Genomic DNA, 27,635 nt, shown 5'->3' on the forward strand with positions numbered 1-27,635 from the left:
CTTAAAGTTGGGGGACTGTGTGAAGAAATGGTTGTAATTCCTACACGGTTCATACTACATTTTTGAAAAAAGCCTTAAATGAAAGCTGAGAGTCTGCACTTTAAGCAGGTATTCATTGTTTCATTTAAAACCCATTGTGGTGGTGTACAGAGCCAAAATGACGACAACTGTATCATTGTCCAAATATTTATGGACCTGACTGTATGTGATCCCGAGCAAAGGTAGGTTTTATGTAGCAAGTATGAACCATACACTGTAAAAATAATGGGCATAGCTATCGTGAAGTCACCCATTGGTTTGTGGACTGCCGTGTTGAGGCCTAAAATTTGGCATTTTAGCTGTTGCCATCTCAGAGTCAGAAGAGACCATATTTGGGCGAGAGGCTGGCACTGTGAAGGAGCGAGGGGTGCATCTAACTGAGAAGCCCCAAACACTATCTGCAGAAAGCCTGTCATTCAAAGTGGCCCACCCTTAATTATGCTTAACTTTAAGCCATAATTAAATGTAAATGGGAGCGTTATATGAAAATTCACCCCCTGTACAGTTGTCTTGACAGGGGAAATTAGCTATGGAGACCAAAACCATTTTGTACTACGCTGTAAACATGTTCATTTCTGCTGTAAAGTTGGGCATTTTAACATGGGGATCCACAGGGACTGACTGGCTTCCAGAGCCAGCCTCAAGTGGCCATTCAAAGAACTGCAGTTTTTGGCACTTCCATGTTTGTTCCATTTATCAACCCCAGAAGTTGCCGCCTGGTATAAACAAGCTGTAACCTCCAAGGCTCATTTTATATGCTATTTTATGCCCCAAATTATGCATATTTATTGAGAGCTAAACTGTCTGAGAGGCGTCGCTGCAATCTGTGAGTCAGATCCACCCTTTGCTCCTCCGTAACTACCCTCTCGTCCAAACATGGTCACTTCTGGGTCCAAAAAACCAAGATGGTGACTGCTGAAATAGCCCAGTTTCCACCAAACACTTTCGGTATGGTACCTTTGGAACCAAAAGTAACCCTTCAGACATGATACCTAGACCCTTGTGTTTCCACCACAAACAATGCTCTTTCATGTGGGCACTGTATTTCCTCATTACTGGTGACACAGTGGGTAGTCTGCACTTTGTTTATCGTCCACAGAACGGAGTTACACGCTGACATTTTCAGAACAAAATAGAACAGGCTGCAGTGAGAGTCTCTCTCCATGGGGTATTTAAGATTAGTAGGTTTGTGCATTTAGTCCTTTTCAGGTAAGCTTGGGGGTTTAGTGTTGCTGGAGCACACAGGAACGATGCTCTGTGGTGCTTTCTTTTCTCCAAGTGAGGATTAGGATATATGCAGTTCACATAATCCGGTCGAAATTAATATATATAAAAAACACTTGAAGATCCACTCATTACTAAAAGTGTATGTCATACAGAAACTCAAGTAATAGTCTCAGTTGTCGTATGGAATATGTAAGGTAAGGTAAGGTAAGATTCACGTCGTCAACTCGTGCATTGAGTAACATTACAAGTTAACGTTCCACCTTAGAAGTTGCTGGCAGTTGGCCCTGTGAATGAAGTTATTTTTTTCCACAGACTCCAGCTGCTGCAAAAGGCAGCAAAACATCCTTAAACATTATAGCTACAGTTTACAAAACTCTCCACGGTATAAATAGAGGTTACATAAGCCTCAAAACCAGCCACAACTCGGCCCTGAGCAGAGTGACTGTCTGCTATTGACCAATCAACGGACTGCAGTGTTCACAGCTCCACCTTTTAGTACCAGATCTGTTTGCTAGGTATACAACAGAGGGGTACCAAATATAGGGACGGTACAGAACGGTTCCATTGGTACCATCCACAACTTTTTGCAGTGGAAATGGAAAAAAGCGTACCTAACTGAACTGAACTGTGCTGTAGCGTACCGTACTGCTCGGTGGAAACAGGGCTAATGCCCAACTCAAGGCTTCAAAATGCCAGTCCACAAACCAGTGGGTGACATTATGGTAGCTACGTCCGTTATGATATGCAGTCTGTAGGTATAAACTGAAAAGACAGCTCTAGGTTCAGTGGCAGATTTACAGATTTGTATCCTAAGAAATGTGGACTTTTACATACACAGCACGGTGGTACAGTGGTTAGCACTGTTGTCTCACAACAAGAGAGTTCTGGGTTCAAGCCGGCTGGGGCCCTTCTGTATAGAGTCTGCATGTACTCCCTGTGTCAGTGTGGGTTCTCTCTGGGGCTTTCTGGATGTCTCCCACAGTCCAAAGACATGCAGGTTAGATTTACTGGTGACTCTAAATTGCCCCTAGGTGTGAATGTGAGTGTGAATAGTTGCCTGTCTTTATGTCTTAGCCCTGTGATAGTCTGGTGTACTGTCCAGGGTGTACCCTGCCTCTCGCCCAATGCCGGCTGGGATAGGCTCCAGCCCCCCCGTGACCCTTGAGCGGTTATGCATAATGAATGAAATTTAAATTTCAGACTACATAATGACTTTAAGGCCAAATAATAATAACATTGAATTTAGGACATTTTAAGACTTTAGACCGGATATAGAAGTGCACACAAGAAAAACCCAGAGACCAGAGACAATCATATCCCCAGACGGGGCCGATCATTAGTACATTAAGCGCAGACACTGACTATGGACAGTCTGCCAGCTGACAGTATGATCCTATGGAGACTCATCTGCAGTGGGCAAAAAGCTCCAGTCTCACGTTTCAACTCTGGCAGACAGAGAGGGTACTGCTTTCCTCCGACCTTGATCAATGTGCCGCCACCCTGCCCCATCCAGTTACAGGCCATACAGCCATGTTTGTATATGTGCAAAAACCATGGAATAAAATACAATTGCGTATTATGTGTATAAATGTGTGTATATCACAAAGTGCAAGTTTTCAATGCCCAGTTTACATACATTTCCTACATTCAGTCTCCTCTCAAATACAGGGATGGTTATAAAGATGCTTTCCCTTCATTTCTGAAGGGGGGCTGGTAAATTTTCACCCCAGTCGGAGCAGCTGAGCCCTGCTGCACTAAGCAGGTTGCAGGCTGTGCATTAGTGCTGTGACAGATAATCTCATTTCCTGCACTCCAATCTCTGAGATGTCCCACGCTAACATGATACTGCCTCTAACTGGAGGCCCTAACGATATTGCTCAGATCTGGGCCAGCCATGTTAAAAAACCCGGAACCCATAGAGATCCCGGTGAGACGCAACATGCTTCCTGTTCAGTTACACATATCCATGGGGTCATCAGTAGCATGTAAATAAATTAAACTGCATGCAGCCTGCCTGGGGCCTCCCTGACTGTACTCTGCTGTATTTCAAGCCAGTGTAGAGACAGTGGAGCTGGGCCTGAATCAGACCAGTGTTGTGACTCCATGTCTTGGCCATGGTAACGCGGGGGGAGGGGCAGTTGGCAATGAAATGTGGGAGCGCTCATGAGCAGCAGGGAGTCCAACATTGCAATGCTTCCTGGGTAGGACTTTTGTTACCAGGAAACAGGCAGAGCCCCCTGTTCTCAGGCCTGTCCACTGACCTCTTTTCCAGCAGAACACACAGATTTATAGTCTTGACTGTTGTTGAGTTTTGTCTGCTGCTGCGCACTTTCACAATTTGAATCATTTGTTTAACACTAAAACTGTACGCTGACATATAACTAGAAATAATATCAGTATCAAACCAGGTGGAAACGACTTGTTACAGGTACTTCTATGTCAAGCTAAGTTGACAACAGCAAACAGTGATGGTAAATAAGGACACTAGACACTGACTGTCTGTGCTGATATGCGTGTGTACAATACAGTACGATAGAGGCTTACCTGAAGGATCAGAGCTTCTCACAGTGAGCTCGTATGTCAGATCTGTGAAAAAAGAAGAGGGTTAACTTACTTACATGTCTGCGTCACATGAGGTTGCAAAAGGACAGCTATCAAAAGGCACACCCCTCACACAGACTAACTAGCAGCACTGTGTGTTCGGGGAAGACATGACAGTGCTTTCCACATGGCGGAGTATTCATTTAACAGGATTAGTGAGAGTTCCACATCAGCTTTGTTTACAAGTTAGCCAGGGATATGGGAAATGAGTGGTATAGCATACAGTGTCCTGTTTTCCTGGGTGATCATCTTTATATCCTCCCTTTGTGAGGGAGTATATCTATTACTGGCGGTATGCTCAATGCAGGTTTCGCAGCACTACAGTGCAGGGTGTACTCACTAATGCTTGAGTGCATTTTCCATAAGTCATCATATTCTTTCTAAAAGGTTTAATAGTGGCACCACAGTATCTTGTTGACTTTTGGTCTCAAATATCCTTTCAGGTTATACATCTGTCCCAGCTATAAATTCAAGGATACTGGGATCATTATTGTGATTTATAGTTTGCTCTGCTGTTTTCAAGTGTCCCATCTCTTCTCTAAGGCATCCTTTAATGTGCTGGTTTTATCCCGCAGCATGAGGAGAAGAGAGGTGGCTACTTGTGGCCATGCTCACCTGTGCATTGCTGTTGTAATCTGCGGATCTCTGCGTGAAGCCCCTTCAGCGTGTTGGCATGGTCCTGCTGGAGGAAGAGCAGGTTTTTCTGTGCGCTGTGCAGCTGATTTTCCAGTGTGACATTTGCTGACGCCATGGCTGATTATGTTCAGACACACACTGGCCTTGCAACCTGCAGACACAGGTGACAGAAAAGAAGGAGAGACAAAGAGAGAAAAGGAAAGAGAATAAGAAGAGAACAAACAAAAGCAAATGCATCTAGTAAACATGCCGTTCATTCTCACCCGTTTGTCTATAAACATCTGGGTTTTGGGATGTGCTCCAGCTTTGCTCTGTCTGCCAACTGGCCAAGACAATCTGCTTTAGATGACAGATCGAACTAATCACTAATGGATAATACCATCAAACCCATTCGCAATCGAGGCCATTTGGCACTTTAACTGACTAGGCAAGTGTGAAAATTGTAACCTTGTTTGTTGACTAAAAAAGAGCAGCAAACATACTGAGGAAAAAGTTAGGATGCTCTTTCACTAATTTGCAGATCAGGTGTGTGGGCTATCATCATCATTAATAAGGCTGGGTCAATGCTACAGTGAGACTGTAGCAGAGAAAGGCTGAGCAACCATAAATAGGCACACTCCAATTTTGCTTGCTGTAATTATCGACCAATCACTGATATGAAACTATTGATCGGGAACCTGAGAGTGAGCAGTGTGAGCCTTGAAAAAGTCAGACATCTGAAAGGTAGCACTAATCTAATATATGCTCATTTTATCTACACTGTATATACAGTAATCTTATTAGGACATATAATGCAAATACCCTTCCTTAGCCAAAAAAGACGGGTAACAAAATAAAGTTCAATTCTTTTGGAATAAAAGTAGTAAATTAGAAAAGTATACAAGCTCTTAACTTGTGTAAATAAATACAGATGACGGGATTGACATCTCTTTCTGCTAGAAAGTCTTCTCTACTGAGTGAATACCATGATGATTAACAAAAAATAAAAATGAAATCAAAGCTGAACACAGTGAGAGACATCTTAATGACACTGGGTGTGGCATCAGCGCCGCCAGTCTCATACAAGCCTCTCATTTCCCTGCTTTAGCCCACCTTCCACCTCCCTCCCTTCACTGGATGTCCTTGTTTCCAGAGCCAAGCCAGAGAGAGAGAGAGAGAGAGAGAGAGAGAGAGAGAGAGAGAAACCATCACTCAATCCCAACATCTCCACCCTCTGCCAGACTGTACTGGGCTGAGAGTTGAGAGCACATTGATCCATGCAATACCCCTCCTGAGTGCAGAGAAAGCCTCTCCCTGCATACATAAGTGTGCTTCAATAAAACATCCCAGAGCTTCTTGCTCTTACATCATCAGCCCGCTTACATGAATTATATATCCCATGACACCTTGCTGGACACACTTCCCAGTTTCAACAGTCTTCTGTGTTTATTTCATGGCTTACAGAGCAAAATGAACGCATGTGAAAACACAGACTGGTAATCACAAATAGAGCCACTGGTGTATCATAAAGGCTGAAGAGATAATCTATTATTGATGAGTAATGTGGAGTCCTTCCGATAAACCCTGCGCAGCAAGCATATCTCTCATCCCAGCTCTTTCCTAGAATAGCTTGGACGGCTTTCCATTAGCAAAGGCATGACCTCACCTCAAAACATGGCTCATGCCATAACGAGGAGGTGACAGTGGTACAAAGGAGTACAGAACTTCAGTGAATAGGAAAGAGACAAAGTTTGTCTTCTTTGTCCAGAGACAGTGTGGGGTGTAAATGCAAATCCATCTGTTACTCTATGTTTTTAAAGATTATTGTCAGACCAGTATGATGTGCCTGTCAACTTTCCATTCTCTTCCTAGTACACAAACCAGTATTTCCTTATGTAGGGAACATAAATAATCAATGAACTGCAGCAGCATGAAACATTAGCTAGTAGCTACCAGCCTTAGCCTAAACAGGAGCTCAGCAGCCACTGGTCTTCCTGTTATGAAGCTGTTTATTTGCACACAGATGTGCATACTTCATCCTTGGTTTTGACAGTGTGGACTACTGCTATTCCTGCATGTCTTCTTTAATTTTGTTGCTACTATACTGTGGCAAACTGCTTCAATAATAATCAACCTGTTCCTACCTAGCACATGTTCATGTTTAAGGAAAGTTTAACATCTAAACACCTACCACATAAAAAAAATGTCATACAGATAATCAACTGAAGGTAAGCCAGTATAACCATTAAGAGCAGTGCCTACAGAACATAAGCTACGTGGTACCCGGCCGGGATACTTTCCACGGCACTTTCAATTTCAGCACCTGCATTGCGGACAGCACCCCAAACCCACATTTCACATCAAACCGCTGCTGGTCCTGGCAGTTGCTGCCAGGGGATCATTAACTCCACAAACCTTATTGTCACCAGACATCGCTATCATTCAGGACATGACCTTCTTTATCATTATCAAACAAAACGTTAATGGCCGTAATCCAGGGGCTGGCGTGCCAACATCTCACTTTCCTGGTTTATGACCTGATTTACTGTAGGATGCCATCACTGCATCTCCTACGGTCATCACAAAGGCTGCCCTTGCAGCTAACGTTGTGTACTGCAGCTGTCCAGGGAGGAGCTGTCCAGTTTCAAGACACGAAAACAAGCTAGCACCACTACGTGCTATTCTCTATTGAATGGGGACAACGTCACACCAAACCCCCTTTACAATCCCTCACACAACTAATACTCTGCTTTACACAAAAGGAAATACGCCAGTCCTAGAATATAAACAATGTTGTTTGGCATTGTGGAGGTGTGCTGGTAAATTCGGCTTACACTGTATCCACCAAACTGGCGTTATTTTCATTAAAAGTCCGGTGGTTAGCAACATTGGGTACATACGTAGTAGCAGGTGCCACCCTTTCATTCAACGACTTCATGTTTCTGATGATAAAACAACAGACGTAACAGGCAAAGCCTTTATAAGGGTTGAAATGTCAATTAAGTCAACCTGCTTAGATAAATGCCAACCGAAAATGGCCGTTAAAATACGCAAAATAAGCTATACGTTCGCCATGAGCAAAGTGATATAAAATACAGGAATTTTTAAAAATGTATTTGAATGACACAGTCTCTCCATACAGAGGAAGCACGTATGAGGCTTTAATTATGCTAGCCTAGCTCAACAGCTAACGAGGCTACAGCAGCACATCATTTTATGGAGAGCTTACCTTATGGCTAAAAATACGCGGCCGTCGAGTATCTTGTAAAAGGTTGTGAATTGTCGTTGAACAGACCAGCCTCACCGGCTAACAGCGTACTGGCTTGCGGGACATGTCGGTGATGCTGTCAGGGACGGGTCGGGTGAGAGGGGAGGGTGGCTGTGTCAGTTTCCTATCATCTCCCTGAGCTACTAGACAAAATAAAGCGATGCATCATGGGAAACCAGGGGAAATTAAATCTGGCCTAAAGACACTGAACAGCGGTTATTTATAATCCTGATATTTAACAGTAGCAATTAGAAATACCACCTGGATTTAAGAAAAGTACAACATAAACCGCAACACTTGTCTTACTAACCTTTTTTGACCTGATATGTTGAAGTAGCGGTTGTCAGGGACGTGCTAACGTTGTTAGTCACCAGCGTCATCACCATAGCAACAGAATGTCACCTGTTCAACAGTGATGCATTCACGCCCTCTAGTGTCAGAACTAGGATAAAGCATTACAGTAGCCTAATAAGTCAGATATTTATCTGATAATTTCTCAGCACTTACTACATTGTATTTAGGTGTCAGATTTAATGTCCATCATGTGCCAAACTGCCAGAATGAAATAAATTGATGAAAACAGATTAAATCTGTTGGACACAGTGCAGCTGGTGGACAGCAGAGGGGAGTGTTGCCCTTCAGTGGCACATTAGGGATACTACAACAGCATAGTGTCGTCACTTATTCATATGCTACTCTATTTTCATATAGGTTATTTTAACAGATCTTACAGTGATTAGTCTTATTATGTCCATTTAGTTTAATTTGAATTTATGCATATTACAAATTCATCTATTGTTGTTAGGGAATGACAAACATGAGTCTGAGCTTAAAGCAGATTTTTTTTCTTTTATAATCAAAAAATTAGACATTTAGCAACACGTCAGTAGATGTCTGTATTATATAATAGCCAAATGCAGAGTTCTCAGCCAAAGGTTCCAGGACCCCCAGGGGTCATTGAGGGAATCCCAGGGGGTCCCCAGAAAAATGACGATAGAAGTGAGCCCAGTGTGAGTAAGAGTCATATGATTCACTATTCTGATCATCAGTTTCACTTCCCCCACAGTTATCTTCTCAAGTGGTCTTAATCATATCTAACAACCGAAATCTTTTCAGATGGAGGTCCCTGAAGCAAAATCTTATCAAATGGAAGTCTATGATACTTATGCGGATCAATTTAGGGATCCATGACATGAAAAAGGTTGATCTCTTTTGTCTACAAATTTGTTTGACTCCTTCAGCATTCTTGTGCACGCTGCAGCAGTGTGGGGTTAGATGGTAGGTAAATAATGCACACCCAGTGTGACTATTAAAGTGGATATGCACAAGTTGAATTGGCAATGACTTTGTTTATGCCAGACTGCAAACACGTGCTAGTGTGGGCTTATCAGCTGACAGATATTAAAAAATATGTCATGTGAAATTTCCATTTGAGAAATTATATAGCTTGTTTTTTTAACAGTTTGTCAGTGAGGAACAGAAGTGTGTGCAGTTAATGAATAAACCAGAGGTTAATAAATGAACAACCTTATCAAACACAACCTTGTGGCCAACATATTTTGTCAGGACAGCATCAGCATCAAAGTGCGTTTGCCAAATTTAGGTGTTGCCAGATTTCCACTGTTTTTTTACACTATAATGTATGTTTGATGGTACTCCAGCAAATATATTAGTGTTTCATTTTCCAGTGTTCTTGTGTGTGCGTGTGTATGATCACAGCATATTTTGTTTAGACCTTCCAGACACCCCTTATATTTTTGTTTATATGGGTCTGACCCTGAGTGACACATTAATAAAGTTCATTCTATTTCAATCTTCACCTCCAGATTTTCTTCACTCAATTTATTTTGGTATTTAATTGGTCTATTTGTTAGAATTTATCCAGTAAATTGTACCATTTAATGCTCCACATGTGCCCCCATTCCAGAGGTTTCATTAAACTTTATCTAATCTCAAGTGATACCAGCACTCTTGACTCTGAGTCTGAGGCATGAAACTCGGGAAACAGTAGCCTTTTCATACCGACTCATAATATCCCCTTAAATTATTTCTGGCAAGAGAAATTCCTCAGTGGCATAGCTACTGCGTAAAATGATACAAACCAAAAACAAAAGCATCAGTTTTCATTCCCAACCTAAGACAGAGTCTCATGTGCAAAAAGAAAATATTTCGTGGAATAAATGGAATTATTGTCCACCTCCAGAAATGTTATTTTTCGGAAGCAGCCTTTAATCTCTCCTCGGTTCTGGCATGTTTGTGATAGGGATTAAATTCTTCTCATTTCTTTATTTTTAGTGTTCCTGGCACGCTTCCCAGCTGCCTGCAGAAAGCAACTGGTGGAGGAGAAGGTAAGTTATCCTCGTCCCAGGAAAAGCGAGGTGAAAAATAATTCCCCAGCTGAGACCCCTACCTTCCTTGTGATTTGTTTTACTTAAACACTGCTCGAGCTCTCCATATATCATAACAGGTAGTAAAGTAGCTCAACGAGAGAAACCAACCAAATAAAACAAGCAGGATTGACTTTGGACTCCTGCTGTGACTCTAACCAGCTTACAGTCGTTGTTTTTTTGGCCTTTGCCTACGGGTGATCCGGTGCTGGGACGGATCCAGCTGAGAAATGTCCTTCATATAAACCGGCCAAAGCCTCTGTCCCACCTGAGGTGTGCACAGGGGGATTTCCTCTAACAAGGCTCAAGGTTCAGCTTTGTTGTCATTATACAATACAGGATTACTCCACACACAGAGAGGGCATAAACAACGGTTTGAATATTTTATATTTGTATAATATAAAACATAACATTGGTTACAAAACAGAACAAGAATAGCACAAGCAGGATATACAGTTACATATATACAATCATATATATTTACATACATAAGTATGTTTATATATACACACATGCATATACTTATACAAAAACCTGAGGTAGTATGTGGGAATGAGGGTAGTCCAAAGGAAATGGTATGGTAATGTGCATAAAAAGACCAGCAAGACCAGACTAACAATCTGGCAGGCCTCATAAATGTGTCTGTGATTTACAGCCGGGTGCGTCTGTAGATTGATACTCTGTTTCATGAAGAAAGAGAGGAAATACATTCTTTCAAACAGCCATGCACTCAGAAATGTTCCAAGTGATGCCATACAGACGGTGGCGAGGGTGCTGGACACGGGCCCAAAACGTCATATGTTATACTGCTGGAAAAGTAATAAGAGCGAACTATTACGCTTTTGTTACAACTTCTGGGCATCAGTCACACATCAGAGTGTCAAAAAACTAATTTATATCATTCTTGAATGTGTCTCATTGGTATAGCTGCTGGATTGTGAACAGATAGTGCAGGTCCTTGTCAAACTACAAATGAAATCCAAGCGCATGGCAGCCAGTCTCAAATGGCACTGTTTTACTGCCCCTGCTCTGACAAGCAGCCAATACCAACACTTCTCAGGTTGTAATAGTTTTACAGTTATTATATTGAGGTTGGCAAGGCAAAATGCCTCTAAAACTCTGAAAACCTAATTTAATTTTCCGAGACCTTTTTTTATTTGTCTGTCCAAAGAAAGTCATAATCACTCGACTGTTGAACTGACTGTGTCATTTATGTGTAAACTTCAAAGTAAGCCACTGACAGTGCGATTTTCTTGAACTTATTTCAACTTTATGATTGTGCATTTAATACTGGATATACAGTATCATAATGTCAGAAACAATTGGGTGACACTTTAACCTTTGCTAATCTTTTTTCTTGTAGATAATTTGCCATCGTAATCTTTAGACAGTGCAGGCAGTAAGTGTACATGCATGCACATACTTACCATCATCACCCTCACATACAAACACATGGGTGCAGCCATTCTGGTGGGGCTGCTCATCATGTTTTAGACAGATGTTGAGTCTATAACAGACATTTGAGTCTTCTCTCTAATGGTAAATGAACCCAGAGACTTTTCTATTTTGATTTGCTCTGTGCTTGTGAGGTATGGAAAGTATTTGTCCTTTCAAGTCCTTACACAGTATCTGCAGTATGTTGCCAGTAGCATCTGGACTTTATATGAGGCTGTTTGAAAATAAAGGGGCCAGAATACGTGAAATGAGCACTTAAAGTAAAGGTTATTTCAACAGCAATCAGCTTCGCTGACACAGTTTTGTACCTTCCAATTAATTCATGACAAATTTATGGGCTGACAAAACATAGGTGAACACAGAGAGGAAATTACAGCCAACATGTTACATAGGGCCCACATGGAAAGCCCTGCTACAGTATGGAATCATTACAACGCCACTGCCAAAATATCTCTGCCTTTATTCTGGTAATTAGGGTGGACTGCAGGAAACCATGCTTTCTTTGCAACTTTTTTTCCCCTTCTTTTAGAGTTTTTTCACAGTCCAGTGAGAGCAGTGCACTCCATGCCATTTAAAGTGACACTTTAATTACTAGTGGTTAATGGACCACTAACACCAGACTTTGAAGTGGCTGTAACTCAAGGTGCCCGCACAGCCAGCCTCAGCAGGAAAAATGTGTGCCACGGTATAATCCTTCCACACATACTGGTACAAGACATGCTGTGATAAGACACATAACTCAGTTTAAATGAGCGAATGAAATGAAAAACATAAAGGCTCACTGGACAAATCAAAGGAAAGCAATTATGGTATTAAGCTTTAAGTAATCTCTCTGAAAGCCTGGACATTTTGCCAACTAAAATAATATTTTAGAGAATGCAGGAGCATTTGATATAAAGCAAATGCATGTGTCAGATAATAGCCTACTCTTTTTATTTCTCAAACTAATTTGAAGTCCAGTGCTCAAAGTGTGCTGGCACTTACTGGTTAGCAGTTACGGTACTTCTACATTTTGGTGTACTCATGAATGGATTACTGAACAGGCCTACTGGGCACAGGCCCAGGGGTCCAAAGTGTCAGGGCCACCCTGGCCTTCACTTACAAAATGCCACTCAAATTAATACATAATGACCAGAAAGACGAATAAAACATGTACAAAGAGACACAAAATGACTACAGAGGAAAAGGAAAGACAAAGACTCTCTAAATGATGACAAAAAGATACGAAAATGACTATAAAAAGGGCAAAACAACCTCTCACACACACACACACACACACACACACACACACACAAACTACGAACAGGCATAAATCCACAGAGAGATAATAACCACAAAAATACACAAAACAACAACAACAAAAAACCTAAACAACTATTAAATTTGTGTGTCTTGCTCCTATCGAGAGGAAGTGGTAGGGCCACCTGCATGTCTGTGCCCGGGGGCCCGTTATCTCATAATCCGCACATGGGTGCACTGTGACTTTTTCTTGCGCATCGGCACTTCCCACAAGCTGCTCATACCCTTCTCTGCACTCTCCATATCAGGTTCTCTGAGTGATTCATATGGCCCTGAATAAACTGCATTACCCAGGGGGCACTTGGTGCACTACATTGGCCACCCAGGGGGCACTTAGTGACACTCATCTATTCCAATTCTCGCCTGCCTGCTTTTCTCTGATGGCTGCTTGTCTAGGTAGCGTTATATTACAGTATTGTTTGCCTGGCTCCAAATGGGCAACACAAATGAACAACAACACAGTCAGTTAGTCAAAAGTCAAATCCTACTTTTCTAAATGATGCAGGCTGTGAGCAGTGAAAAGCCTATTGATGTAAAGTCAGCATCAGCGAAACCACCTGCAGCTACCACCATCCCTAATGACGAGAGGAAGTAACCCAGTTTGTGTTGTTCACCAGTCATTAGTGAACTAACTCATAAAACCTCCTGTGGTAAAAGGGTAGTACTGGGACTTTTTTCCATTTCAAGCACTGTGTGAGTCATGTTTGTGAACTGACTGTTTGAAGGTCAGTTTATGGTCTGGCCATGTGACTATGAAAAAAAAAAAAAATCAATTAATGTGCTTCAAAGGAATGAGTCATTTATATGTAAAGGACCACGTTAAACATTAATGTTACCATTTAAAGTACTATACCATAGTCAGAACTGCCATTGAATGAACAGCAATAAACAAACAGGAGAAAAGTACTTCACACACACAGCGTGTCAGTAAGAATTAGAAAAACCAAAAGCAAGGATATATATATACAAAGAACATAACACACACAGTAAAATTAAAGTCATGAGAGATTTTTGGTTACATTTGGCTCCATCCATACAGACAAAGAATTTCTAATATGTACATATACACCAGTATCATCAGCATACCTTTGCAATTCTTTCCCTTGATACTGCTGTGGTAGGCCTAATGGTAGGGGGCTTAACACTGATCCTTGATGGACACCCACTGTTTAGTTCATATAACTGGAAAGTACATCATTGACATCAATACACTACATTCTGTTAGATAAATGTGAAAACATCTATGCCAATGTCAATAGTATAAAATAAATTTTAGAAAGTTAAAAAGTAAGACTGGCATGTTTGACTATCATCAGTCCATCAGGCTTTTGGTCTGACAACAATAAAGCCTCTGGGGGCGAGGGCCAATATTTCTGGCTGATCTGGAGTAGCCAGCGGATATCCAAGCCCAGACATCCTCTTCCATGCGCCAGTCATTTTGGCTATAAACACATTTCTGCATATCAGTGCAGATAAAGCTAATATAAAGCAAGCTTGTTGTCAAATGATAGCTGATGGTTTCCGAGATTGCATCGGCCGATGTGTACAGCCTCTCCACACAGACTGTTTACGTGCTGTTCAAACGTCTTGATCAGTACTTCTCTGAAAACTAAACGCTACAAATGAAAATCAGAGCTCTTCAGTTATCAAAAGCATGTCACGTCAGCTACAGATTCTGCATATGTATCCAGATATCTGTTCATAGAGATTAGACTATCGTATGTTTTTGCAAATATAAAAACACAACACCAACTATTTCTCCTTTATCAAGCCTATTATATTTGTTATTTGATTATATTTGTGCTCTCAGGTTTCAGGTAGCTGTTTCAGTGGATGTTCAGGTGCATAGAAGATAAGAATACCTCCGTATAGCCTCAAGTATTATTCTGAACAAACTAATGCTTCAGGCTAACTTGGGTGGTAAAGTTATGTGCAAAGCCTTTTTGTGGTTTGTGGTGGACACTCTCCTCTTGGATTATCACAGTGTGGTCGACAACCAGAAGAGAAGCAGAGGCAGACATGCCTTTCCTGGATTCAGAGCAGTCATAAAATCCTCCAGGCTCCTATTTCGACCACCTCAGCCATCCACTGTGCACCACCATAATCACTGCTCTGAGATATAGCCCAGAGAATCTCTGGTTTTCCAAAGAAACAAGAGACTGGTTGTAGATTTTCCCTGTTTTCAATTCCATCCTGGTGTCTAGTCACAATAAGGATGAGAATTCTGCTGACTTCTTCATTTCACGTGCTCATGGATATCCATTCTCAAACCACTAGTTGAATACTCACAGAGGAAACCTTTGAACGCTGGGTGTTCAAAAGCAGAGAGAGCATTTGGCAACATTAGCCACCAGCAGAGCCAAAAAATGCATGTTCATAACTTTTATGTATATGTGCTCAGTGAAAGGGTCACAGAAGCTAGCAAACACTTGCTTGTGCTTGGCCATTGCTTGAAATGTCCTTGCAAAGATGACTATACATGAGAGCAGTGCAATATGGCTGGGACTCCTGTGAAACATAGCACTGTAGCTTTGGCAGAATAATGTCTTAAATCCCACTCTAAGTATGCTGCATAACTCTGTGTCTTTAAAGGTGCACTGAGAGTACTGGAATTTGGCATTTTTTCTGCTGGGGGTCTGAGCAGTCAGAGTTTAATCCTATGAGTGATGGAAGCCTCTAAACCTGACCCCAACCCAACACCCACCATTAAACTCCCCTACCTGCGCCACACAAGGTGAAAGGCCCAAATGCTAAGCAGGGACCCACTAGTTTGACCTCTGGCTGCAGAAAAACCAGGATGGCAATAGCTGAAATGCTGAGTTTGAGGCTTCAAAATGGGAGTCCACAAACTAATGAGTGGTACCATGGTAGCTACTTCCATTATTTTTACAGCCTATGGTCAGGATGTCCTTGGTTGCTGTAATGTCCAAATCTGCAGCAAAATAAGATATTTTTAATTATATTTTTGTACAGGATACTAATATTACATTGCATCGATGGAGATGTTTGTGAAACTGCAGTTTGTGTTCGCTGTATGTGTTTATAGCCCATAACCCAACTCAGGTATTTCAAACTTCAGCTCTTCTTTCCAGAGTGTGGAGCAAGCAAGCATAGGGTACATGCTGAAGGTTCAAATGCTGTAAATAAACACTGGCTGCAGTTTCTACATCTCACATATGGATTTTAGTGCCTGTGTGATCTCCAAAGGCCTTGGGTCCGCTCCAGTCAAACTGGGCGACTCATCCTTTGGTGCAGGACTCCAAATAAAACAGAGCTGCCTAGCCAAGCAAAACCCACTACAGAGCTATTTTCCACCATCTGTGTGGCCAGGCAAAATACAAGAAAACCATTTCAACCCTGAGGCCTTCACAGATCAAGAAACACTAGATCAGTCAGATTGATGAAAAGGCCCAGTCAACACACTGTCAAGGCCTTTCCTAAAGTTGTCCGCTTCCTCTGTGGGGGTAAGTGAAAAGCTTCACCTAACCTTGCGTCTCTCCCAGCAGGAGAGCTGCTTCACAAGCTCTGCGCACCCCGCCCTGTCTGAGCAACCTTCCTGAACTGAAAACATTTGCTTTCTAACCAGTGTCTTTTATTTCTTCCCACCATTTGAGTCAGACACATTTCACCCATACTGACAACATCCTAAGTTCCCACACTGGTTCAAGACCTTCCAAGTCACTTGCCAGATATTCTTCACACTGCTGCTGTGTTCACCTGTTGCCAGTGTCTCCCAGAGTCTTCCAGCTGCTCTCTGCCGGCCTGCAACAGGGTCGTCCCTCCTCAGCATGGCTGCAGTGGCAGGGTCCTCAGGGCCTCATGGAGGGACTCAACTTGACTATCCTCTTTCAAAGAGGACTGAGGAGGACCACAAAACACCCAAGCCCAGCTGCTTGGATGGAAACCCAACACCAGCTGGGCTCTGAGAGACCAGTCAGGACAGGAAAGCCACGGATTATGGCCTCCACTGCCACACCATCTTCAGTAATGCCACTGTCGTCCTTGGCTGCCAGTCCACCTTCCTTCTCTGAGGAAAGGCTCCTCTGCGACAAAAGTCAGAGCATTTAAGGTCTCAGATGGAGGAAAGTGAATAATTGTAAAGGGGAAAATCAATATTCAGTGCACTTTTGAATTCTACATAATGTCTGTTTTTCTTCCATCCCCGAACTTTCCTTTCATGGAGCTGCAGCATGTTTTTTTGTTTTATTGTTGGGCTACTATTCTACAATTTTCAAGAACTGCTTTAACAAACCACTCAAACCCAAGACCTTGCTGATGATTCCTCCAGTGCATATTCTGCTGTTTAGTGGCAAATGCGATTGAGTTTCATTTCAGGAAATTCTTTCCGTGCTGTATTTTCAATCAGACAGGGGCACAGCTCTGCCTTGAAACTCTATGACAGGCCTGCTGCGGTGCCCCAGAGCATGCAATGAAAAGAGTCTTTATCTGCCACTCACTCAAACTCATTACCATGAATGACACCTTGCCAGAAACACTTAGAGTTGACATTACTCAAAAAACAATAAACAGTTTGAATGGGGAGTGTATCCACCTGCTTGAACGACAAATTATATGCCTCTCCCTGAATAATATGTAACCTTTTCATTCATACTTTTCTGGGCATTTTGCACAATTAAACCCACTGTGATGTTAAATCAAATGACACCTGCAATTGTTTTTTACAGACTGTAATTTCAACATAGCATTTTATTTTCCTTGAGCAATATCACTGATAAACACACCTTGACATAAATCACTCCTTGGACTGTTGTGTTTTCTCTCCTGAAGGTACGGAGCTCTTAATGAATCAAGTGTTTGGCAGTGTTCATGGTCACATGTTTTGATAACAGCAACATCAGATGACACAGTGTTCTGACTTGCACCTCTAAATACCCTGCAGTAATCTCACAAATGCAACACAAGAATTTACCTGGGTGACACTGGCACACGATCAGATCGAAAGTCCGTAAAGGTCGAGCTGACACATGGTGCAAAGACAACAGGACATGCCATATAGTGTGGGGTGGCAGTGTGAGACAAACCGTGGACTATACAGTATATATCACTCCACAGAAGTCTAAAACCGCCATCATCTTTGACTAAAAGACTTCTGCTGCAGCACATGATGAAGGAAATTATACTGACAAGAGTGACATGCATAAAATAAATTACACAAACTTGGTGGAGGGAAAAATTGGAATCGGGGGTTGTGTAAACTAAGCTGCTGTCTGTGCTGTCGACTCACTGCTGAGAGAGCAGCTGGTGAGCCGTCAAGGTGAAGTGAGCAGGGCAGGAACAACAACATACTGCCGTCACAGCTTGTGTCCCAAAAATGGTAATTACTTAATAAAATGGACAAGGGGAACAAGGTAAGACCAAAAGTTTTACTTGCACAATTTGTACATTTAATAGACCTATGTACTGTACGTTTTGGTGAGTAGCGAGTTAGACAAGATGTACAACTGTCTTTTCTATCCATTAAACATGTAGCTGCGATCAGCAGTAGGTTAGCTTAAGACTTAGCTTAGCACAAATGAAAACAAGGTCTAACTCTGCAGGAAAGAAATATTCCAACCAGCACATCTAAAGTTCACTTTATTCACATTTTATGTCTATGTGCGCTTAAAGGACAGTGTTTTATGGAGGGTTATATGCCAGGTGTTTGGACCAGGAGTTTCTGCTGGTTGCCTGGCGACACATAAAATGAGGAGCTGTCGTCATCACTGGTTTTGGTATGAATTAAACAAACACAATGTAACACGTTAATAAGTAAACTTTAGAGGTGCTGGTAGGCGGATTTTATTACCTTTGGAGAGAGGTATAAGGCTAGCTGTTTCCCCGGTTCCAGTCTTTATGCTTAGCTAAGCTAACCAGCTGCTGGCTTTGGCTTTAAATCTACTGCACATCTAAGAGTTTGATCTGAATTTCCTCATTTTACTCTTGGCTAGAAAGCAAGATGTTGAATTATTCCTTTAAGACTTTTTGGCAAAATTTGTCAAATACTAAACATAGCAAACACTGGCACAAAATATTTGAATTTAGCAGTTTTCAGCTTTAAAAAAATATGAGTTTCCACTTTTAAATGTCTGCAAGTCGCAGGTGAGACAGACAGAAAGAGAAAATGGGAGCACAGATGCTACCCGGCACTGAGGGCAATAGAGAGGCGGTGTGTTTGTGCACATTCCTGGAAGCCACAGCTCCTGTTGGCAGGTTGTCCTCCTGTGCCTGTTGGCTCTCCCAGCTCCACGTGTTTATGTCTTGAGTTTCTCTCCTCCCTCCCTCTCCAAATATTTTCTAATGCCACTGAAGAATGTATGAATGTTGTTGAAGTATTGGAGCGGTCATATCCAATGAGCAGGATTGTTGTTTTTTCTTTCAGCTGATACTTTATGAAGAGGCTGTACTCTCCCTCTCCTCCTAATCCCACTGACAATGAGCAAATGTTTGAGTGAAGATCAAATGTGAGATTGTTGCAAAAATGTAAATAAATGCTGTGATTGATTTCTGTACCTCACTCAGAAATATTTGCTTCTGGATTAACTTGAATGACTTCTTTGTTGAGCTGAAAAATGTTGGCTAAAAATAAAGCTGTGGTGTAATGGAGGGTTTCTGTGGCCCCTAGTTTCTCTTGCCGGTGGGCTCACAGTGGGTCTGCGGGGCCTCTGGCTCTCTGATTCAGCCCACATATATTCCTGCATTTTTCATACATAAATAAACAGAAACCACACAGTCTGGCCGCGACGTGACAGGAAAGGTATAAACTACACAACCGCAATGTAGGGACCAAACCTCACAGAGCTCCGGTATGGAACTTAAGTGAGATGGAGACTTACTTATAGCTGAAGTTACAGCCAATAGTGTGAAATCACTGTTAAAGGAATACTTTGACAGAGTTAGATGACAATATGAATTCCACTCTCATATCTGTGTTAAGTATTGAGCTGAAGCCAGGAGGTAAATAGCATAGCTTATCATAAAGACTAAAGGCATGGGAAACAGCCAGCCTGGCTCTGTGTAAAGTGTAATCTTAACCATCAGGCACCAGTGAAGACCAGCACAAAATATCAGCACAAACTACACAAAAAACAACAACTTGTTTTACTTTTTTACTTTTGTACTGATTAAAGACATTTTAAATATAATGTGTTAATTACCCTTGTCATAACCCGGCTCACAGGCAATGACAAAAGCGGAGAGACACAGCGCGAACTCATATACAAAAGTATATTTATTTAAATAAAGCAACGTAAATAAGCATAATGCAGGTATGGGATGTGTTAGTCAGTGTGATCAGTAGTGTACATGTGGATGTGTGGAGCATGCGAGGTGTGATGTTGTGGAGATAACCTAAATAAACAAAAAAACCAAACAAAAGTACGGGCGCTGGCGAAGAGTCGGGAGAGAGAGAGAGAGAGTGCGGCGTCAGTCCGCAATGCTTATATCTGTCCACGCACCGGGCCCAGGTGCTCCTGATCCAAACAATCAGCTGATGACCTCGGGGAAAAGACAACACATCATGTCACCAATTACATCATCAACATAGCATGAACTACCAACCAACGCAGCCAAGCAGGGCCGTCACACCCTGCATTCATGTGGTGTCAGAATTTTTAGAAAAATGAGTTCCACACTGCTAAAATGCATGTGAACACCCCCACAAGTTGAAACAACATCGCTGAAAATCGGTTAAAATTTTGGTACACAAGTTGCCAAGTTAACCTCATATATGTAGAAAAATGGCGGAGGAAAGTCAGTGTTTGGTTGGTGGTATTGGATGTCAACTTTTTTGCTTACATGTAATTTGTAGTATGGAATTAGGTTGTAATCATTAGTTGCAGTCCACATAGTGACCTAGATTAGTTAGAAAAGTCCGGTAAAGCAATATTTAAGTAGTTTTAGGGGATGTAAATGCCCAGCAACAAGTCTGGGACAAAATCACTTTGTAATAGAGTGTGCCAGGGCTGACGTCAAAACCCGGAAGTTTAGCATCGCGCTGGTTCCCGGAAGAGAAAGTCAATGTGATTTTTGCATTGCGTTTTGGATTATGTCAGAAAATAAGCTCTGTGGCTAACACAAGTTTATGATACTTACAGGTTTTGTTCAGTGAGATAATCTTCACATATGAACACCTTTCATATCGCATTTGAAGCTTAAATGCGATCGCCAGAAGTAAAAAGCTAACGTTAGGCTTTAACGGACTACATGACTACTCCACGGTCGCGTGACTCTTGACATCACTGCCACTAAGCTTTCAACTGATTTCGGCCGCTTTATTTTAAAAACATTGTATAATGGGGAAATCGGAGTGTTTAAGCTAAATAAGAAGCTGTAATGGCGGACTGCCAGCACTCTCGTCTGTTTGGGGGTGATGACGTTTAATGTCCCCAACAGGGTTTGTAGTCGTATTGAGCAACTTGTTAGCAACCGCCTTTTTTACGACACGTAAAAGTTTCAAAATTCACAAGTAGGGTATTTACTGACGTGTTTTATGTCGTAGAACAAGACCTGAAACTCGCTTAAGCTTTTGTTAACCACAGACCTTATTTGACTTTTAGACGAGAGAACCGGAAGTGCTAAAAGCGCTAACGGAGTTCCGGGTTTACTGGCACACTCTATATAAAGCTTGAAATTGTTCTTAATGTGTTGTCTAAATGCTCTGAACAATACAATACAACACATCTTCTTTGTAGCGTCCATGTTGTTTCCACATTACAACTTAAAGCTCATGAACACGCCAAAGGCGGAAGAACGACTTCCCAACTGGGAATGGGACCATCTGAGGAGAAAGTGAATGTGGAGGTGTTGGTAGGTGTAGTTTTGAACTTTTTAATGAGCTTAGATGGCTGTTTTGTCCCTTTATAACTTATTTAGCTAAATATACTATAATATATGTAGCAAACAGACTTGAGAGTTATATCATCTCATCTAACGCATGAGCCTATTTACCAAAAGTCAGACTATTCCTTTACCATCTACTCACTGGGTATGACTGTGAATAGTGTAGCCTACTCAGTCATTGAGATTAATGTGAAGCTAGAGCTAGGATTTGGTCAGCTATTAGCAAAAAGAGTAAAAGCAGGGAAAACAGTTGGCTCTGTCCAAAGGCGACAAAACCAGGCTACCCGCACCTCTAAAGATTTATAATTAAAGGTCCAGTATGCAGGATTTAGAGGGATATATTGGCAGAGATATAATATTCATAACTATGATTTTATTAGTGTATAATGATGATAATGAAACTCAGTTGTGTTGTAGGTACCTTAGAATGAGTCATGTATATCTACTTATGGAACAGGAGTCCACCATGTTGTTCTACAGTAGCCAAGAACGGACAAACCAAACACTGGCTCTAGATAGGGCAATTTGCATTTTCATGCTTCATGTAGTTCTCCTATGTGCATGGCACACAGTAGAAGTTTGAGTAGGTTGCAACCTCACTGCTAGATGCCACAAAATCCTTCACATAAGACCCATTTTAGTTTTAAGGGGGATTGTGTGTCCCACTATTTCTTGGCTGGGCACAGTCACTTCCTGAAGTCCAGCTGTTCCTTTAGTAACTGGTATCTAGTAGTATGACAGTCTCCAGAAGCAGTGACAGACATGATGTGTCTTAAAAAAAATCCTTAAAGATGAAGATAGTACTTGATAAAAATGTAAAGCCTCCATTTTGACTTTTACTTTGTCGTGTGTGTGTGTGTGTGTGCGCATGTGTGTGGACAGCCCAGACCACATGATGAAAAGTACAGCGGCCAGTTTGTCACAGTATGGGGTTTTAATACTAAAACAAGGCTTCAGTGGATGATCTAAGTGAATCAGAACAAATAGGCCTACATTACATACAACAGTATAGGCCATATTGTATGGTATTCGACAATATTTTTTAAATCAAATTAAAAAAGAAAGGAATTTCACAAAGTGTTACCTTGACCTTATTAAATTAAGAAGCTCTATAAAAACTGCTTCATAATTTAAAACCATTAAGCTGTACTTCTCCAAGTAGTACTAGATTTCAAATATTTGAAAAATGTTGGATTTCTTATGTTGAATAAATCTCTTCTTAAGTCTCTGAATATAAGAGGCTTTATTTAAAAGACTCTGCCAATTTCTTCTCTTCAGGCAAGTTTCCCTCTTTCCCACAGTAAGTCTGTCTCCTCTGAACCACCATGGGCGGAGAGGACACATCTGCTGCAGCCGTGCAGACGCATTGCCGATGATTACCGCAGGTAAACTTGCTTATTACTGCACTGAAAATGAAGGGCTATGTCTGCCAATGGGGACAACAAGTGTACACACCATACACTCGTTTCAACATCTTTGATAAACAAGGCATACATGCTTCAACAGGACAGCATATTTAAGACTTCTGGGAGTATACAAACTGGGATTTTGAGGGTGATGTGATTTGTGTGCACAGCTGGCACTTTCCGTATATTTAGATGTATACGTTTGGTAAATTTCTCATTGCAGAGAACAGATCTAGGAGTGAAAGGTGCCTGCTCTGGACTGTTTCAGCTGCTGCCAACATCTCAGAGTGGAATATTTACCTTTCACTCTAAAACCGGGAAAAGGGAAGCCAATATCCAACACCAACCTGTGTATTCAGCAGCTGTTTGCTCAGGTGAATAAACCCTAATTTAGGCTATTTCTGTTTATTCAGAAAAGGGGGGTTACTAGTAATGTTGTAAAACTATCATTCATTAAGAGCTGCAATTCAGAGTTAACTTAATGCCAAATAAACCCTGCAAAGAAAATGATGCTTACCATGTGTGTAGATGTAGGAGATATTTGATTGATGTAGCTCTTAGTCTCTATTTGACCCCTTATTAATATGCAAAGTGGACTGATATGTTGTGTTAGGTACATGCCATGTATCATTGGTTGATGCAACATAATGATCTGTATCTTTGGAAATAAAACCTCCTTAATCAGCAAGCAGTTATAAACTCTTTTACTCAACCACTTTACAGGAGTTTCCCTTAACAAATTCCCCTCAATGAGAAGAAATGTCGAGACTGGCCTATACATCCAAGCACTGGAAAAAAAATCCCACTGAAATAAAGAAATGTTTTATGGGAACAAGTAGATTCATAACAGGCAAGCTGTCAGGGACATTTTCCACTCTAAACATGAGCCCAACAGGAAAGTGCAAATGAGCAACCAAACAGCTGTTAAAGTTTACAGGCCTGCAGCAATTTAGTCATCCATTAAAAGAGCAAAAGTTTGAAAGAGTTGTTTACTTGAGGTCATACGTGACAGCCCATGCTGTGAGAATAAGACAGACATGGGGGAGAGACAGTGAGACAGCCCCTTTTTCATATTTGAGATCACAAACGTTCAGACAATGTGAGTAAACTTGTAAAAACATTTACACACTGAGGTAAAGTTGTTAAATTCCCAACAAACTAGTGCCAATCAAGACACTGGCATAGAATCTTAGACTTACCAAAGAGGGACTTTGGTTTCCTCCCACGTTGGCTTTTTAAATACAGGATACAGACGGAGAGTTTTGCCCCTAATTCATAGATGTGCGCTTATTTGCCAAAGGAAAATAAGGTCCACATTGACATAATCTGAAATTAAAACCCGTCTGTGCCAAAAGCAGGTCAAAGTTTTCACTCATCTTGCTGCACTGACACAAAATTTTTCACAGACATTCACGATCCCTAGAATATTAGGCATACTGACTTTGGTGAACCCTTCTTTTTTCCTCCCATGCCTCCTGCAAGTTGACATTTGTGGTTTTGATTAAATGTCTCAATAACCTTTGAATGGATTGCCATGAAATCTGGCACAAATATTCATGTTCCCCTCAGGATAAATTGTCATCACCTTTCATCTAGTGCCATATTCAAGGCAAACTTTTAATTTGTCCAGCACTTTGATTTATGATCAAACACCTGCAAAAGTAATTAAGTTCCCTTTGTGTTTGGTGCTAATTAGAAAATCATAGTAAGTTCGTTAGCATTTAGCTCAAAGCACAACTGTGTCGAAACAGCCTCACAATGGCATTGGCATGGTTGTCAACTCTTAGTCTTGCGCAATAACTTGGGATGGACGATTTTTAAAAAGCGGACCTCGCTTCAAAGCAAGTTGGTAGTGCTCGTTTCTTTTTTGTATTTATTGTCATAATTAGTTTTCCTCCACTCTTTCTCTGGCTAAAATAAAATAGAAGTAGAGCTTTCCATCTCTTATTAGCTGTAAGAGAAGCCTCCCACTCTGAGAAATGCTCTGCATCTTCAAATGCAGAGACCTTTGACATAAAATAACACCCTGCTCCTTCTAGACATGCCTAAACATACACACACAAAACCACACAGGCTTTGGCATTGGCTCGTCTGCATTCATCTGCATGAGTCGTTAGATTGCTGAGTCACAGAAAGCTATAGACTCTGAACTATAAAGAGCTATGGCTGACAACATAAACTGTTGGATGCAAATTAAGCTGTAAAATATATTGCCTCTGCGGTCTTGGCTTTGGTGCAGGCGAGGGTCCTTGTTTTCAGTCAGACAAACAGGATAGCAGTTACTGCAGACTGTACCAAGTTCACCAGCAAATTACAAAATGTATGTGCTTTACTCTTATCGACGTCATTCTGTCACGTATATCAGCTATAGTATCTTAATTTGCAGTGTATGGCATCAGTCTTTGTGTAATTTGCACCAGTGGCTAACTCACAAAAGACAGAACGTTTGTTGTGCATAAAAAGTGGCCCACTATACGAGTTTAAATTCAAGTTTGGAAGGTGACGCCATTCCACCTCTCCTCTGCTTTCCCTCCCTCTGTATGTTTGTACAGGTGCACGCGTGATGCATGTGTTACAGCCACTGTGTGACTGAGCACTGACCCACTTCCACCATTTGGCAGGTCAGCACTGCTGCCTCTGTCCCGAGCAGAGAGACCGTGAGGCCAAGCAACAAACAGCCCTCTGTCACTGGGAAGAAGCTGTATTTAGTATTATACGGACAGTTCAGCCTCACGAATTAGTGCCCCAAGAATGACGTTACATACTTGCCAAAAAATTATGGAGGTTAGGTTTATGCAAGTAAATTTACTTTGGTCAGGTTTAGGAGAAGAAACATGGTGACAATGTATCTAAAAATTACATTTAAAGTTAAAGTTAAAGTTAAATCAAAAGTAAAATGGCTCTAAACACTGGTCTCCTGGGAAAAGTCCTGTGTTTTGTGACCTATCACCCCACCTTCCAACCTCACTGGACCACTCCCTTCTTTACCACCATCAAAGCAATGGTCACTTGATTGCAGCCTTCCCAAATATGTGGGTCATACACATATTACTGGCTGATGCTTACGCAGGATATATACGAAATTTGGTGCATAATGGAAATTAATTACAAGATGGCACTTGACTTGTGGTGTTCAAAGTGCCAAAAAAAGGGAAAATACAACAGCAGTGTCTCAGAAGTCATGACTCAGTTACTCGAGATAGTGTAGTAAGTGGTTAGTCGGTTACTACGCCTGCCACCAAAGGAAGTGTCTATCCACTGCTAGCTCACTTAGCACCACTTAGGTAGCTAACGTTACAGCTCAGCCAAGGAGGATGCCATTAGTGTTAACGTCTCATACTGTCTGAACAAAAGCCTCTCATCCATGAGCAGATGCGCACTTCCTTCTGTGCAGTGATTCAGTTGGTGGGTGTGGTTTGGTAGAGAGAAAATAGTTCCTACATGAAACTGCTCTCAACAGAGACATTGCTGTTGAGTTTTTCAAATGTATCTGTGTGAGTGCCATCTAGTTTCATTATATTCAAGAGAAGGCAGACATATCTACGGTCGATATCTCCAACATTTGGCAGCTCACACCAAAATAATCTAGATTGATAAATAGCATTAGAGGTAAGAGGAAAAATATGTATTTTTGATTTTGGAGTGAACTGTCCCTTTAACAGCTGTAAGGGCTCTTACATTAACTATAATTATCCTTCTTGACTTGACTTCTGCAGTCACTGTTCCACATATATATTTATAGTACTGTATGCATATACATGTCCACATGGAACATATCGTATGTACCATTTGAAATCTGCACACAAAAAGCCTGTAATGTAAGCATCCTATAGCACTACTGCTATTATGATTAACACCTTGGCTCTGCTGCTGACCCACCACCACCTTTAACCAAGCATTTAACAGCAAGAAGTTTGTCAAAACACAGCCAGAGTAATGGGTGGCAGAAACAATCGGCATGGCAACCATCAGGATGAAGGGGCCTGATGGGAAAAGGGAGAGTTGGGTTGCACAGTATGGCAGGAGCATAATTAAACCTGAACTTCGGGGTTAGCTTACATTAACTCCTGTGCCAATTCAAGCATATTAAAATCTGGAGCGTCAGCAGGCGAGCGTGTCCCCATGTGGTCCCCACGCTGGCTCCCATTCTTCACAGCAGCACTCCCTCATCATGTCGCTTTTCTGTTTCACACTGTTACCGTCATCAAGGAGGCTCAAGACACACATTTCATAAATTTGAAACAATAACATTATCATTCACATGTAATAATGTCAACATGGCAAGTCGGGCATTTTGATTGGCAAGATGTGTATATTATGGCAGCATGCTGGAGAGAACAGACATGCTATGAAGCATACACCAAACCTTCTGCCCACTGGATCCTTTCTGATTTTAATCAGGACAGAAGAGAAGAGAAGAGAAGAGAAGAGAAGAGAAGAGAAGAGAAGAGAAGAGAAGAGAAGAGAAGATTTCATTCATTTGTTCATTTTATTTGCAGC

General features: G+C 41.5%; 1 protein-coding gene and 1 long non-coding RNA gene across 3 annotated transcripts in view; one reads left to right on the plus strand and one right to left on the minus strand.

Annotated features, from left to right (window-relative positions):
• The window catches only part of ccdc92 (coiled-coil domain containing 92), an 11,022-nt gene extending 3,136 nt beyond the window's left edge, over nucleotides 1-7,886 (minus strand). The window contains exons 1-3 of the mRNA XM_050051029.1: nucleotides 7,712-7,886; nucleotides 4,483-4,654; nucleotides 3,811-3,852 (exon numbers count right to left, since the gene is read on the minus strand). Coding sequence (XP_049906986.1) covers nucleotides 3,811-3,852; nucleotides 4,483-4,618 — 178 coding nt within the window. The 5' untranslated portion in view covers nucleotides 4,619-4,654; nucleotides 7,712-7,886. The remainder of the gene's footprint in view (nucleotides 1-3,810; nucleotides 3,853-4,482; nucleotides 4,655-7,711) is intronic.
• Nucleotides 7,887-18,138: 10,252 nt separating this feature from the next.
• Nucleotides 18,139-25,870, plus strand: LOC126394712 (uncharacterized). 2 transcript variants are annotated; one of them, XR_007570391.1, is made up of 4 exons: nucleotides 18,139-18,260; nucleotides 23,031-23,114; nucleotides 23,359-23,509; nucleotides 25,688-25,870. It is a non-coding gene; the product is annotated as an uncharacterized LOC126394712 (long non-coding RNA). The 2 variants fall into 2 exon arrangements; XR_007570390.1 differs by lacking the exon at nucleotides 25,688-25,870 and having other exon boundaries at nucleotides 23,359-23,744.
• Nucleotides 25,871-27,635: the final 1,765 nt, after the last annotated feature.

This window comes from Epinephelus moara, chromosome 8 (assembly GCF_006386435.1).
Source record: "Epinephelus moara isolate mb chromosome 8, YSFRI_EMoa_1.0, whole genome shotgun sequence".
NCBI classification, from domain to species: Eukaryota; Metazoa; Chordata; class Actinopteri; order Perciformes; family Serranidae; genus Epinephelus; species Epinephelus moara.